Here is a 14,959-nt window from a genome sequence, read left to right on the forward strand (position 1 = left end):
TGTGATACATTGTAACACTTCAGTTATCCCATCTTTGGCTTCGGGAGAGAACTCCAATCCCCTCTTCTTTCATAGTTACAGTTTCTATGGTACTCGTCGCGATTAATGATTCCGTGTCTTATCTCATTCAGTAACCTTATTACACTTGCTTTCACATATTAGGAAATTTTTGAAAATATAGAGGATCATTATGCTTTACCTAACTCTTAAATTTAAATTTATTATTAAATAAATCAGTTCCTCCCAATCACTCTAATTAATTATTCCACGTTTTCAATGCACCCCAAATTATGGCGAATCTCTCGTTTCCTTCAATTATCCATTGCATTTACCAAAATACGTTCAATGAAGCTTATTTTAAAGGGGTACATTTTACCAGCATGTGTGCTCTATGAAATATTGGAGTTAAAAGAGTCTGCTAAATGTTTAAATAAATATTTGAAAGTTGTTCCGAGTTACTTAATGCAGTCCCCTCCATATTTTATGCAATACCGTGTTTCTAATTCATTAACTTCTAAGGTTCACTATCATCATTCGTTAAATGTTTGAATTTCATAATCTATTGGAAAAATGAAATCATGAAGCAGAGATATCGATACGAATGCTTGTTAATTAAACACTGGCAGAAGGGCATTGTTCGAGTTGTCGCACTAAACATTGGCTGCCTTTGGTCACACAAGAAATCAATCGCCTTACTGTGAGATTTGGGCTACAGACTTCATTATTCAAGTCGAATTTTGAATGAGATTACGAACCTGAAGTTATCATTTGTGGCAGGATAAGAGTGACGGAATATCCAACCGGAAATTGGAACCCTGAGTCCAAATCCCTCTAAGTTAAAGGATGTTTCATGGTGCCCCTATCTAATGCCATTTCTGCTTGACGTGCAGAACAGACTATGTAGGCCCTACGTACTGGCCTACATAGTCTGCTCGGTAAGCTTGCCATCGAATACCCCAAAGGCTTTGGGTTACATTTTCGCGTATGGAATGGCAGTTTTTCTATGCAATGCATTTTATGGTGTAAAGTTTTCGGTGTCATATGACCTCATCCGTTAGTTCATCTCAAAGAAAAAAATTCGAATCATAAATACGTCTAATTATATCCTGTGAGCTTCCATGTGGACAAAGAATAGCTAAGACCACCATAAATACAGGTCGGTAGGAAGTTCGGTCCGTAATAAAAGTAGTCTCCTTCCTCTGAAAGCTTCTAAGCGTCTCTTAGGTCAAAAATTGTAAGCACTTTCGACATAGGAAGCCCCTTAGAATTTCCCGAAACTGGTAGAATAGTATTAATACGGTTCTGGGGCATTTTTTGTGAAGTGTTCGTAAAAGTAAAATACCAATGATATTTGATTTGATTGATGGATGATTAAGTTTTTAAATCTTCGAGGCGCGGTTTTATAATATCTTGTTTAATCCAATTTGTAATTAAGGGAGATGTTTTGATATTGGCAGGTATGATTTTAAAGAATATCACCTCAGGCTATACTTAATGAAATCCATCGTGATAAGCGTCAGGGAAAAATATTCTGTAGGATTATTTTAGTATATATTGAAATCATCATCAGGGGAACGTGTAAATGTATAGTCCACCTGATGACCAGCGTCGAAATGATGTGTTATTAAAATAATTTTGTATTAACATTGGATTCCTTTATCCTTAGATTTAAGATGTCATTTTTACCACGAACAATAGGAGATCCGAATAATATTGTCCGGCCGCGGCAGGGTCATATTCGGGTCAAAATTAATCTTGTGTGTATTCATCCCTTGCCACACACACCCTAGTGGTGGCTTGAGGGGCACTAAAATATCTAAAATAACCCTTATCTGGCCAGATTTTATAGACAGTTCAAGACTGCTCGTTAAGGAACGTGAATATCCCAACGGTAGAAACCCCGTATTTTGTTTAGCAATCACTTGAACGGTCTATGTGGACTTCATAAGAGATTTAAAGCTGAATTTGTTGTCTTCAACCAGATGTTAGATTTAAACTTTAGTTTCTTGAGGCACTGTAACCGGGCTTTAGTTGGAGGGGGGGGGGAGTTTATTTACTTAAACTTCACATGACTTCGCACTTATATACTACTGTACGGCGTACCCCTTGGTGTTATCGTGCTTCTGACGTCCTCTCCGCTCCATCTCCGGTAGATCCGTCCGGAAACTCTCCGTCCTGCCGGAGGAGAACGAAGAGGGCGTCGCGGGGGCCGCCGACGGTGGGAGCATCGCCCCATTATCCTCCTCGTCCACATCCTCGCCCCAGCGCTCCTCCCTCCGCCGCTCCAGGGCCGCGCCGCCGGCCCCGCCGCCCTACCGCCCGCCCCCCAACCCGTACCGTCCTCACTCCCGCTCCTTCGAGAGCTATCTGGACCCCGAGAACGGCCTCCGGAGGCGGGAGGAGCTGACGGGGAGCGGGCGCCTCGGCGTGCCCCGGCAGTGCTCGGACCCCACGCCCAGCGCCGCCGCCTCCACGCACTTCCTCCCGGCGGGGGCCGTCGACCTCCTCCAGCAGGACGCCTTCGCGGCTGGGGAGACGTCTCCCGGCGCCATCGAAGACCTCTCCCGCTCCCCCCTGAGGCACTCCTCGACCAGCCGGCCGCTTGAGCTGTTCGGAGGGGCCGCCGGGAAGGCGGTTCGATTCGACGGGCAGTCGGATGCCATGGCTTCCGGTGACTGTCGGAGGAAGCCGCCGGGGTTTGCCCACAGGCAAGTAATGAGAGGGCGAGCATTATGTAGAACCCTTCGTATTCAAATGTGAATTTCCATTGAATTGATGGCGGGGATGCAGCCGTATTCGGTACCGGTAGACTGGAAAGCGGCTTTCATTGATTCAGTGATACCCAAAGTCAATCAATCAATTAATTAATTAATTTTGAATTTTACAGAATGCAAATACTTGTTGCTGTTCAGTGTGTTTCAGAATGTTGAGTCAACCGTCGAAAAGTGAAGCCCAAATAAAATTATTCACTGTTTTCCTCACCTCGGTAATGTTTTGGATTGTTTTACATTATTGGCATCGCATTAAAAAGGTAGGAACGAATATATCATTAAAATGTAGAAAGTGCAATTCCGATCCGATAAACATTGAATTGCAGGTTCCGTGGCTAAGCCGGATGTTGCCGGTTCGAATGTAGCTTAGGATGTTTTGGTCTCTAATTCTGAACTTCCCCCGTATTTCTTTATGGTATGGAGCGATAGAAATTTTGGGAGTGCGTCAAAAGCGTCATTAGTATGAATTTGTAGGTAAGAAATTTTAGAAATGTTTGCGCAACTTCCACAATTAATATCATTGACGCGTGCATCTCATGACTTCTTTTCGGTAACGTGGTGCGAGTGACTTTGTAGGTGGCTCTGCTTACAACTTTGTCCCACTATAACTGAAATGTGGATTGGAAAATATTTTTAAAAATGTTGATAACATTTATATTCATCGCCACGCATCACTTCTTTGGCGGTTCACAATAAAATAGATTCCGTTTATAATTCCTAAGCCCATTATCCGGCTCCATCCTATTTCGTGTACGAGAGCGCAATCCACACCCATGCTCAAGTGTCGTGGCGCGGCTGAAGGGCAAAAGAGAAAATGACGGATGGAAATTGGCCAGCAGCCGTCAATATGGCAGATCACCAAATGAGCTAAAATGATCCCAGGTCGTGTATTCGGTGCCAGCCCGTCTATCCAATAGAAAACCACATATCCTCTTCAAGTAATTTGAATTTATTCCCTGTTACTGGTAATATGGCAATGGTTGGCGTGCCGCGAGTCACAAATTTTTATTATTTCATTCTACACGTAAAATATATAGACAAAATATGTATAAAAATATAGAGATCGCTTAATATTCTCCTGTTTCAGTGAATCATTGAATACTTTTTACGCAGTCTCGTTTTTGTATATCATGCGAAACTTCTTGAATTATCAAGGATCTACTTTCGTAGTATCAAGATCTAAAAAGTATGGAATTTGAGGTAGGTTAGCCAAAACGACAGTGATCAACCATCGGTAAGATTAATTCTCTAAAAGTCATTCCTTATGCATCCTCTCTGTGTTCCATATTTTCAAAACGCGGTTTCAGCATTACAAGGTCATAAAGTGGTTTTAATATAGATTTTGAAACCAGCTTGGGAAAATGAAGCAAAATGTTAGGAAATGAAAGCACATAATTATTTCTGCTAAAGGTAAAAAATTCAGCTACGTCGCAGTCGAGAGTTTTGATTTGTTCAAAGCAGGCACTTGACGGTACAGGTATGGACTCAGGCAGGTGGTGATAGGTATTTAGATGACAGAGTTTTAGTGATACAGTCATAAAATCATGATTGCCTTGCTTTCAATGGCTTTAGATAGAACAAGTTGCAATGATTATGTTATTATGGATACATTAATTATTTTTAGATATTAATTATTGAAGAATAATTAATCTTTTGCGACCACTTTCCATGTGATATCGTTATCAGCAGGTTTATTTCATAGTTTTTTTTACAACTGACACCCAACACTACCATAACCCCCTCTTCATCTCCGTGTACTTCCTTCCTCCCTTCATCCCGTCTAACATCCCTATCCTATTCTTGCCCCTTCCACATTTGCCTAATGTTCTCCCCTCTATCGCAGTCTTCAACATCCCATTCCCAATAAAAATGCTCTTCATCCATCTTTCCAGCCTCCTCTGTGTTTGTCCTAACAACCCCCTTTAATCCTCCACCATGAATTGCCCTCCGTTAGTTTTCCCTTCTGCCTTTTCACCTTTTCAATCCTTCTCCACATTCCGATTTCAAAAGCCTCCCATCTGCGGCTATAATTTTTCTTCAATGATAATGTTTCCGCCCCCTACAAACTCACCCTACGTATCAAAAATTTGACGAACCTTTTCTTAATATCCTTACTCAAAGTTCCTGCCATCAATTCCCACCTCCTTGTGAAATTCCTCCTCCTTTGCCTAGCGTAATTCTTCTCTTTTTGTCCCTACTACTTTGACCATTTTGGTCCAAAACACTTCCAATATATTTATACAGTTGCACCTGCTCTAGTTTCAAGCCTTCTATTTTAATATTTAGCTCATCTTTTCTCTTCCTAGAAAACCGCATAATTTATGTTTTATATATATTTATTTTCATCCCATACCTATTGAACTGACTTTTCAATGCAATCAGCAGATTTTTCAACCCCTGGGCTGACTGAAAAACTAAACCTTGACCATCCTCAAACTTGATTTTATGAATTCCCACCAAATTTCATCCCTGTCTCCAGTTCTTCACATGGCTATTTAACTATTTCCCCCACACATAATTTGAACAGCACAGGTGATAATCGACACCCCTTCTTACTCCTCTTCCTAGCACTGCCCATCCGAGCCCTCCGTTCCTCGCTCGCACCTGAGCAGTCTGATACATGCAAAAGTTGCGGATTAGTCTCTTATCCCAATCTATTCCTATTTTATGAAAAAATTCATTAATTCTACCCATTTTAGTCTTTTGAACGCCTTTTAGAAGTCTACGAAACAAGCATGCTGTTTCTATTCTGTGTACCTCTCTATTAGTGACCTCATTACTGCAATGGCATCGTGCATGCCTCTCCACTTTCAGAATAAACACTTATCATCTCCAAGCAATCTACTGTCCATCCTCTTTTTGATCATCCTGAGGACCACTTTAGCTGCGTGTGAAATCAAACGTATTGTCCTGTAGCCCCATAGTACTCACATAAGTCTGTCAAATTCCTACCTCATAAATGCTACGAATTAGTCAATAACAACTAGTCCTCCCTAAACCTATCATTCCGCGGAGATGTTTTCTACCCCGCGGTCTTATTTGATTTCATCTCCCCTAATGACCTTTCGGGCTCTCCATCAAGTATGCCTGAACCTAAGCAATCCTCATTTATACCATATTCTTTTCCTATGTCTAAGCTTCAAGGCCTGTCTTTGTCGAATAGTTCATTTATATGCCTTCCATCTCTTTTGAATTTTCCCTGCTTCCATTAATGTTTTTACATGTTCATCTTTATATTGACCTTAAAATTTAACCAATTGGCTTTTCCACATAAAAAACTTTTATTTACGACCTAGGTTTCGTGATGTTATAACATCAAAGTGGTTTAATTTTAAGTTCAATATGAAGAATTTCCACCAAGTGACGCCAGAAATTGTTTTATTTATGTTTATCTTTTTTTTGCCAGGAATTTTCCTTCTCATTTCCTGTACAGCGCACCAATTATTTTATTTTTTATTTATATATACCCTGCAAGCCACCGCCAGGGTGTATGGCAGGGGGTGAATACACACCAGAATAATTTTTCACCATTCCTTGGTAAACTTTCCATATTCTCGCACTGTCATTCATTGCGATTCTTTTGCCCAATGAATTTCCCGCCTCAGCTTATTTTCAACTCTGCGCTACCTTCTACGTAATTTAGTGTTCATAGTGTTGTATCTCCTTCTTTCGTCTATCTTCCTAATCTTTTGAAGTGTAAACTACGGCCTTTTTCTATTCCTATTAACGTTCCCTATGGTTTCCTTTGCGTCTCTTTATGCCCCTTTCTTGATATATTCCTGTTTTTTCTTCTATAATCGTCTAGATATCCTCACTTATAGTTTTATTCTTAGCCCTGTTAATAATCCCTCCCTGTCATTTTTAAATCAGTAGCGGTTACTTCAGATGTTCCCGAGGTAATTGTTATAGGATCCCTATTATTCCTTCTTTACGTTAACGACATGAACTCCACTAGTAAGAAACCTTTATTTGCCGACGATGCTGGATTATAGAGATATCCGTGTTCCTGCAGACAAAGCAGCGTTAGCAAATGACTCCAATGATATGTAACGCTAGTTCGGCGCTTGAAAATCGGAATTTCCCTTAAAAAAGCATGTAGTGATGAATTTTTGGAAAAATAACAATTCCCTCCCGAACGTCTGTTGCATCGGGAACACCGAATTGGAATGTGTAGACTCAATTTAATACCTGGGAGTTACCCTCACTCACCATTTATCCTGGGTGAAACCGGGAAATATATGTACAAGCTATCAAAAGTTGAGATTTATTAAAAGAATACTGGGGAAATGTAATGAAAAGATTATGTAGAAATATTTACTTTCGCTGGTTGGGCCTCATTAAGAATATGCTGCTAGTATATGGGATCCTCACGAAGTTTGATTAATTGCCGAATTGGATCGCGTGCAGCATGGAGGAGCTAGATCCGTAAAGATTTTTTATGATAAACTTATTTTTGTATCCAAAATATTAGGGCAGCTAGGCTGGGAATCACTCACGGAGCGAAGGTTAAAGTACAGATGAAATCACTTGCATAAATTGGAAGTATGTCCCTTCAAGATGACGATTGAAATGTATTCTTATCCCCATGGTACTACGGTAGAAGAGATCGTGTCAATAAAATTAGAGAGGCTAAGAGTAGAAAAGATAGATTTAAGAGGTTATTTTTCTAAGAACGATAAGGGATTGTGATAACATTGTTCGACCGCGGTAAGGGGGAAAATTATTTTGGGTACAAATCAGCCTGGAGTGTAATAACCCCCTGCCACACACCCTAGCTGTGGCTGGCAGGGTACTATGCCATAATAAATAAATAAAATCAATAATAATTTGCCCGCCCGAAATATTTGTTCCGGTGGCTTCTTCGACCAGTACCTCGATTTCGAACCACACGTTTCATTAAGAAAATAGAAATAAAATGAGAATGCACAAACTCTTGTTCAGCAAGCGCGAGAATTTTTTAATGTTTTGCTAAATTCAGCGACGAAGACCAAATGGAAGAGCTAAATCAATGGAAAAAATGTCATAAAAGAGGCTCAGAAAATATTTTAGAATGCAATTTATTTCTGAGGATAATTATTCATGATGTGGGTCCTTTCATGGTGTTAAGCAGAAGATAAAAGATGCTTTTGATCCTTTGAACTGTTTTCATGGAAAGGTGAAATTCAAAGTGTTTGGGAATAGGAAGCCGGGCTTTACTCGTCTTCAAAATTGTGTAAATGTGCCACCTGCAACACGACTGTATACTTCCCCCAAAAGCTAAGATCTATTGGAGGATATAAAAACGCCAAAGTTTTGAGAGATGCAAACAGTTTAAGAGAGCGGTTCCTTGGTGCTCATCGAGCAATCAATACTAGTACTTGGTAGCAGTCATAAGGTAAATTATTGAGAAAGGAAATATTGTGTGCAGTCGGGGGTGAGTTGGCTGCGGATAGAATTCCGTTGAATGTAGTTAATTAAGATCGAGAGGCCCCCGTAGTGACATCGCTCCAATCACTACCGTTTAAATGCTCTCCACAGTTACTCACAGTTTAAATAATTATCCAATTAGGGATCAGAATGTCAGAAAATGAAAAATCCTCGACCGCCGAGTTGCAAATCTGTTTCACCGGCAAGGGAAGCCAGCAACCACACTACTCACTGCACGAGTTTTATGTCCTTGATACTCTCATTAGAATGGTTGCGTTTTCAAGTATTCTGCGCAATATGAAGCTGGTGGAAAAACATCTCAGGGGCAATAGCTCCCCTTTCCCCTCTCTACATCTGGTCCAGGACTGGATCCAGACTAGGACAGCCTCTTATTCCGGATTTATGGAGGATTATCGAGATAATATGTAATCAAGCGACAAAGCTCAGATAATGTGATGACCCGGCATTGCACTCTGGTTAGCCTGTCCATGTATTGGCATACATTTGACGAGGCATTTTTATTTTTTTGTCATATTCTGTGATTTACCCTTGAAAGAATAATATTTTCGGTTTTAGCTTTCAAAAAATGTTCGCCCTTAAATTTGAAAAATGTAATACTCCAATACACTTGTAATGTAAAGCAATGGCTAATTATTTTAAAATCCAACATTTTTTTCGTAAAAATTATTTTCTTGACATAACTGAGGAAAACTATCCGCGTTGAATCAACTTACAAATGGTTGTGAAGGGCCAAAACGAAAAAAGAAGAAATGGCACGTTCTCGCGATGCTAAGAATTAAAGAGTGGTCAGGGATGATATAAAACCTACCTTTAAATAGGTAGAAAAAACCTGGAAAAAATTCACTCGCTAAAAATATCCCTCGAGGTATATTAACGCGATGTCCTTGTTCTGAGCGATTGTATATTGTTATTTAAAGGAACGCGTTTATATTAGGCCAGATGACGATGACAAGAGGGAATCGGTAGCTAATAGAGGTATGTCGGAAGACTATAGTGCATTCATGCATATATGATATGGAAGTTCCCATGCTTAAGATGAAACGGTTATATGCATCTAATTGCAAGCTACATAACTTACGTTTTTACATGAATTTAACATAAACTCTGTTTAAATGCACAGAAAATTGTAACTTTGTTTCACAAGTTTTTTATATTTTCTTCGAAAAGATGTCGTGTCTTAGGGGATACCTCAGGCAATAGCTTTAACAATGTGGTCAAGAGATTTAAAAAAAATATCTCGGCCATAAATCATGTGATACGTTTAGAAAATTTTTATGTAAGAATTTTTAGTAACCTTTAGTTTAGAGACCAATGAGACGTACTTTACAATGGGGGATTTTATTTCACCGTAAAATCGTAAGTAAATACATATGCATTTAAGTTTGGATAAAATTTTAGAAATATGATAATCAATCTAAGTATGAACTTGAGATTAGTATACATCTCGCCTTTTATTATTTTAATGACTGAAAATATACTCCGCACTACGTCATTTAAAGGATCTGCTTAATTTTCTTACTGCTGCTAAATTTCAATGGAAAGAAATCTGTTATCCCTAAGATTTTGAGCGTTAGTCCAGGAGTATTTGGCGGTGAAATCCAATTTCAGTGATTCATAGGTGACGGCATTAACTGAATGTGACACGTAATAAATTCAAGTCGCATGAAGGAGAGTGGGCTTTTGTGTCTTCCATGGAGTTTGAAAATTACGGTCTCCTCGTCGATTAAAATATAGCCGCTCTCAGGAACCAGAGCGAGCTGGCAAAACCATTTGCGACCCGGGACAACGGAGCTACACCACCTACATCAGGCGGCTGCTTCGCTTGCACGTTTACCCCTCGCTCCGGGTCTCTAGGCCTAGGATTGATTTGATTTCTGGCTTGGGAGTGTTCGTCTGGCGCTGGTAAATTCGGAAGGATTAATGGACCCCCGCCTCGTCCAATCCCTTTAAGTGGAGTCATCACTCTTTATCCCTCCCATGTGGCACTTCTTCGGATTAGGGAATCACTTATTTACGTATATCGTGCACTCCTTGACTTAAGTTATAAAAATATGCCTAAGCCTGGATATTTTTACCAATATCATAGGTATCGAAAACTCACATGAAAGCCTGACATTACGTAAGATATGAACGAAAAACAAGAGGTAGTAATAGAAATAACGTATTTTGAACTTGGAAGTATGTATTTTTTTAAAGAATCTGTTAGGAATAGGGTTCTGATTCTTGCCGAGTATTACTGCTTTCTTTATTAGATTGTTCCTAATTTAATGCACATTCCGTTTTTACGAACAGGTTATTGATGAAGCAGTCGGACCTTTGGATTATGCAACAGTAGTTGGCGAGTTATCCAAGTGATTGTGGCCAATATCGGGCTTAGTATAGGATCAATCTGAGAGATAGATAAGTGGTGCAAATAAATCACAAGAAGCTTAAGAGATGACATTTCCAAGAAGTGTGAAGATTTACTTACCTAATAAAGTAGGAAAACTTAATTTTGAGCAATTGAAACAGCCCATGAATTCGGAAAATATTCTATACCATTATGGGAATACTAATATTAATATTTAGGGGAAGGGTTTCATCAGCAAAAGAATCATATGCTGAGAGGAAGGAATCAAGGAAGCGGGGACTCCAAAATCAGAGAGGAGGAGGATTTGGAAGTCGTTCCGAAACCGAGGATTGTCGATGCTAATATCGGTACAATCGCGGATATTTGTGTGTTATATCGCTACCTATAACGCGATATTCTTCTGTCAAAGAGTTTTAATTCTTGAGTCTTGGGGCCCGATTACATCAGTTCTTAGAAACGCTGTAAATCGCGTCGTTCGTTCCCGTAGCTCTAAGCTTGAAGATCTGTGTTAGGCTCTTCGTTATCCATCGCGGCAATCATAGAGTGATAAGGTGTTGTGGAAATCCGTGAGTAAGCCTTAAGTCTTTGAAAAAAGATAACCGTAAATTGGAAGTTTTGATTTCTGGATGTGGAGTCAAACGGAGAAAATAAACTGGACTAAGAGGAAGACTCTGGAGGAGGTTATATTATTGGAAGGCAGAGGAGAATAAATGATGGGGTAATTATAAGAAAAGAGAAAAGGTGCTTGGGATTATTGTTGAAAAACTTAAATATTGGAATCTGTGGTCATCCTTAGTGTATCAAGCCAAAGGTAATGGACTAGAGTCAACTATTTTTCCGTTTATGATGCTACCCATAACCTCATAGCTCTCCCGCTAGCTCTTACAGTCATTGGAAATTGCAGACAGTTAGGAGCGACTTGTCAACTTTTTGTGACTCTCACTTAAAGTAAGTTATTCCTTTACTCAGTCTCTTGGATGTAATTTTCAAATAAATAGTGATTCCTTTCAATTGTAGCACAAAATATTGAAGTCCATCGTCACGATATTCCAGTTGTTGTCGATCAGAGAATTGACTTAGTATATATATATATATTATATATATATATATATATATATATGGTTGTATATATAATGCTCCACTTGTCTTCTCTTAACTTTTCCCATCGGCTTTCCTTCCCGATACGATCTTCAAGAGACTTTTATGCCCTCGAGTATGTCCTATAATTTTGTCATTTCTCTTTTGAAGTTTTTTTAGGATAGTTATTTTTCGCTTACTCTTCATAGACCCTCATCATTCTGTCAATTAATTCTTCACTATTCTTCTAACGCTTTTTTCCAATTCCTCAAATTTTCTCTTGTCATAGAATGTGATATTTCCTTCATGCGCTTTGTCTTTCTTGCTTCATCTATTGCTGTTACTTTTCCTTCCCAGGCAGCAGAATTCCTTCTCGTGATCCCACTTTTTCCGACCTTGCCTCGTGTTTATATTATCGTTTTGTCTTCGCCAATAAATTATTGCGTAATCATATTTTCAATTCTCTATTTTATAATGCTCTTCATTAACTTTCCCATGAACTCGACAAATTTCTATCCGCAATCATAGTGCGTTATCGTCAAGTTTGGCATTATCTTTTATATATAAGCATCCCTAAATTTAATATATTTTTGTTCATCTATTAAAAAAAACTTTTGGCTCTGGTCGACGAAAATCATATTCTCGACCCACTTTCCCTTTTCTCTTGATTCAACAATATGCCTGTAGATGCCGTCTGTGATTATTGCCATCTTTACTTCATGCCTTCGAAAAATGGCTTCCACTCTTATTTCCTTACGGACAGTCAGTATTCTGTCCCTGAAAACATTATGAAATGTTCTCAAAATGCATAGAGAGGCAAAAAAATATGCATATATATCTATCTGCATAATACCCCGCAAGCCGCGGCAAGGGCGTGTGGCGGGGGGTGTTAGGTCACCAAACGTAAAATGGAACAATACCACATGCAAAACAACAACATGGAAAACTACACCCACAGCAGCACACACACTCATGCAAAAATCCCTTCATCCAACACTCATGCAAACACATATGCCATAAATCAACAAATAACTGCACCCCAGGATGCAGCACGACAGCCATGCCACAATACGCGAGCCAGGACACGACAAGCAAGAATGTGAAACCAAACCACCACATGAACATGCACCGCAAAACCCTCTACCCCCCGAAGAGACTGTAAAAGGCAGGGAATGTGGCCCAACGTTGCAAATATGTATGGCCTTCTTGCAATTTCTTCCGAAAGAAAAATCAAATGGCCATTATGGTTTTTCGCGTGCCTCTGTTTCCTAACGCCTAATCGGCTATCATCAATTATAAACAAAATAATTTTAAATTTCGTCTAGTCCCCTGTTTTTCATTCTGCTAAGAATTCACAAATTCTTTGCAAAAAGAAAAATTGCCCAATAGGATCTGATTTTTTTCTTGTCTCTAAATCCAAGGGGAAATCAAACTTTTCGATGAGTTTATAGATAATTTTCAGTTTCGTAGGTGTCATAGGTCAATTTATTTAATAATTTATATTCTCACTAATATATCCAACATGTTTTAGTAAAAGTGAGGAGATTTCGCCAGTTCCTGGAGACATTCCATTTCTTAAATTCTTTGGTCAAATATTAAAATCTAATCCTCATATGAGATCTCCTATTTCGTCACGAACTGCTATGTCTTCACCCTACACTATTATTTAGTTTTATCAGTCAGATTTCATCAATTTTTTCTACCATTCGTTAGATTTGTTTTATAATTTCCTCGTTTTTCCCGCGTTGCAGATTCTGCCGCCAATGTTCCGGATAGTAACACGTTTCTATGACTTACTATAAATTAGCTTCATAAATAATCGTTGCTTCAGTTTGTTCTTGTGATCTTTGGTCTTTTTCTCTTTAGCTCAAGTTTTCTTTATTCATTCCTCCTCAGTTTAGATTTATAAATGTAATTCTACATCTGTTGCGCTACTCCTTCCGAGAATTGTCGCAAAGGTTCGAAAAATCGTTCGTGGCTTACACGTTTTTATGGGTTAGGCGAGAGAGGTCTGTCTCCTTCGATGAAGTCTTTTTATGATTATTATTTTCAACTTTGTATCCTTGGAACAAATAAGCGGATAATAACTAATTAAATTTATTTTGCTTTCATTTGGGAGCCAAGGAATCATTCATGAACACTGAGGAATAATTTCTGGGATATTTAATGAGGAATAATAATAATCTCTTCCAAGTGTCCTTCTCATCAATTGAAAATGCATACTTTTGTTTCGATCAAGAACGTTCTTTTATAGAAGTGTGGAATTGATTTATCGGCATAGGTACCGATTTTACTTAAAGTTAGAACTTTCTGAATAATTTCGCAATATTCCTTCGACCGAAATGGGAAACATTAGACCAAAAATGTAAAACTTTTTTTTATTGAACGAAGAAGACAAGTACGGGTAAGTCTTTCGTAGCCGCACATGAAGCGTAATACATGTATACATTGCCAGAGAAATGTATCCTTACTCTAGTAATTGTAAAATTCACATACATCCCCATGTACTTTATTTAGTTTACTTATTATTGCCTTTTGAGCTACCTTTGACAGTGTACCTGCGGTTACTAGTAGTACTTTTCTTTGGAAAGTTACACTTTATCATCTTAATAAATTACCTGAAGCACATTTATTTCAAAACTATCTGTAATATCTTTTCTTCACTTTACGACACATTTATTAGCACGGAGACTCCATCTCTTTTATCATTCCGAAGCCTTTTCTATCATTAAATAAACGCGCACGCGCTAAACGGCCCCACTCCACGGCGTAGGATCGAACTACGAAGTCGAACTTTAAAGACTTTCCTTTATCGCTGTTATCTTGGTCTTTCCAAGAGCGCAGCAAAGAAGTCGACTCCCGATACATTTACGACCTGCTTTCCGGCTTGAATTATGCATGTCGCTGACCCGCGCTCCATGGTGCAAAGGCTTTGAAATGTCTCGTTTTGTCCTCTATTTCACCGAGGAAGGATATAAATACCTACTCCGTTCTCGGCTCTGAGTGATTTGAAAGAAATTTTGTACGCAATAGCCTGGCAGCTGAAGTTATCGGCGTATCTTCTTTTCATTGGTGAAATGTTAAATGCCCTTCTGTGTTCGAGTGTCCAGGGTTTAATCTTTATGATCCTCCGTTCAAAAGAGAAAGTGTAAGGTGCACTGAGTCTTTGCAAATGCACAGCTGCGCAGCAGGATGAAAGGCTGTCCCAGCAGGACACAAAAAAGAATACAATGATGATTACTCCTCACGATTTAAATCAATTAATATCGCTTCCATTATAAATAGCAGCATATAAGCCATCATAAGTTCTCAAATTTAGTTTGCGTTAAATCCA

General features: G+C 39.0%; 1 protein-coding gene across 1 annotated transcript in view; it reads left to right on the forward strand.

Moving 5' to 3' along the window:
- Positions 1 to 14,959, forward strand: part of LOC139697927 (uncharacterized) — a 219,613-nt gene that overhangs the window by 95,828 nt on the left and 108,826 nt on the right. Inside the window, exon 10 of the mRNA XM_071596787.1 lies at positions 2,154 to 2,708. Coding sequence (XP_071452888.1) covers positions 2,154 to 2,708 — 555 coding nt within the window. The remainder of the gene's footprint in view (positions 1 to 2,153; positions 2,709 to 14,959) is intronic.

The sequence above is a fragment of the Hetaerina americana genome, unplaced genomic scaffold (assembly GCF_022747635.1).
Source record: "Hetaerina americana unplaced genomic scaffold, ioHetAmer1.1.p SCAF_8, whole genome shotgun sequence".
Classification (NCBI taxonomy): domain Eukaryota; kingdom Metazoa; phylum Arthropoda; class Insecta; order Odonata; family Calopterygidae; genus Hetaerina; species Hetaerina americana.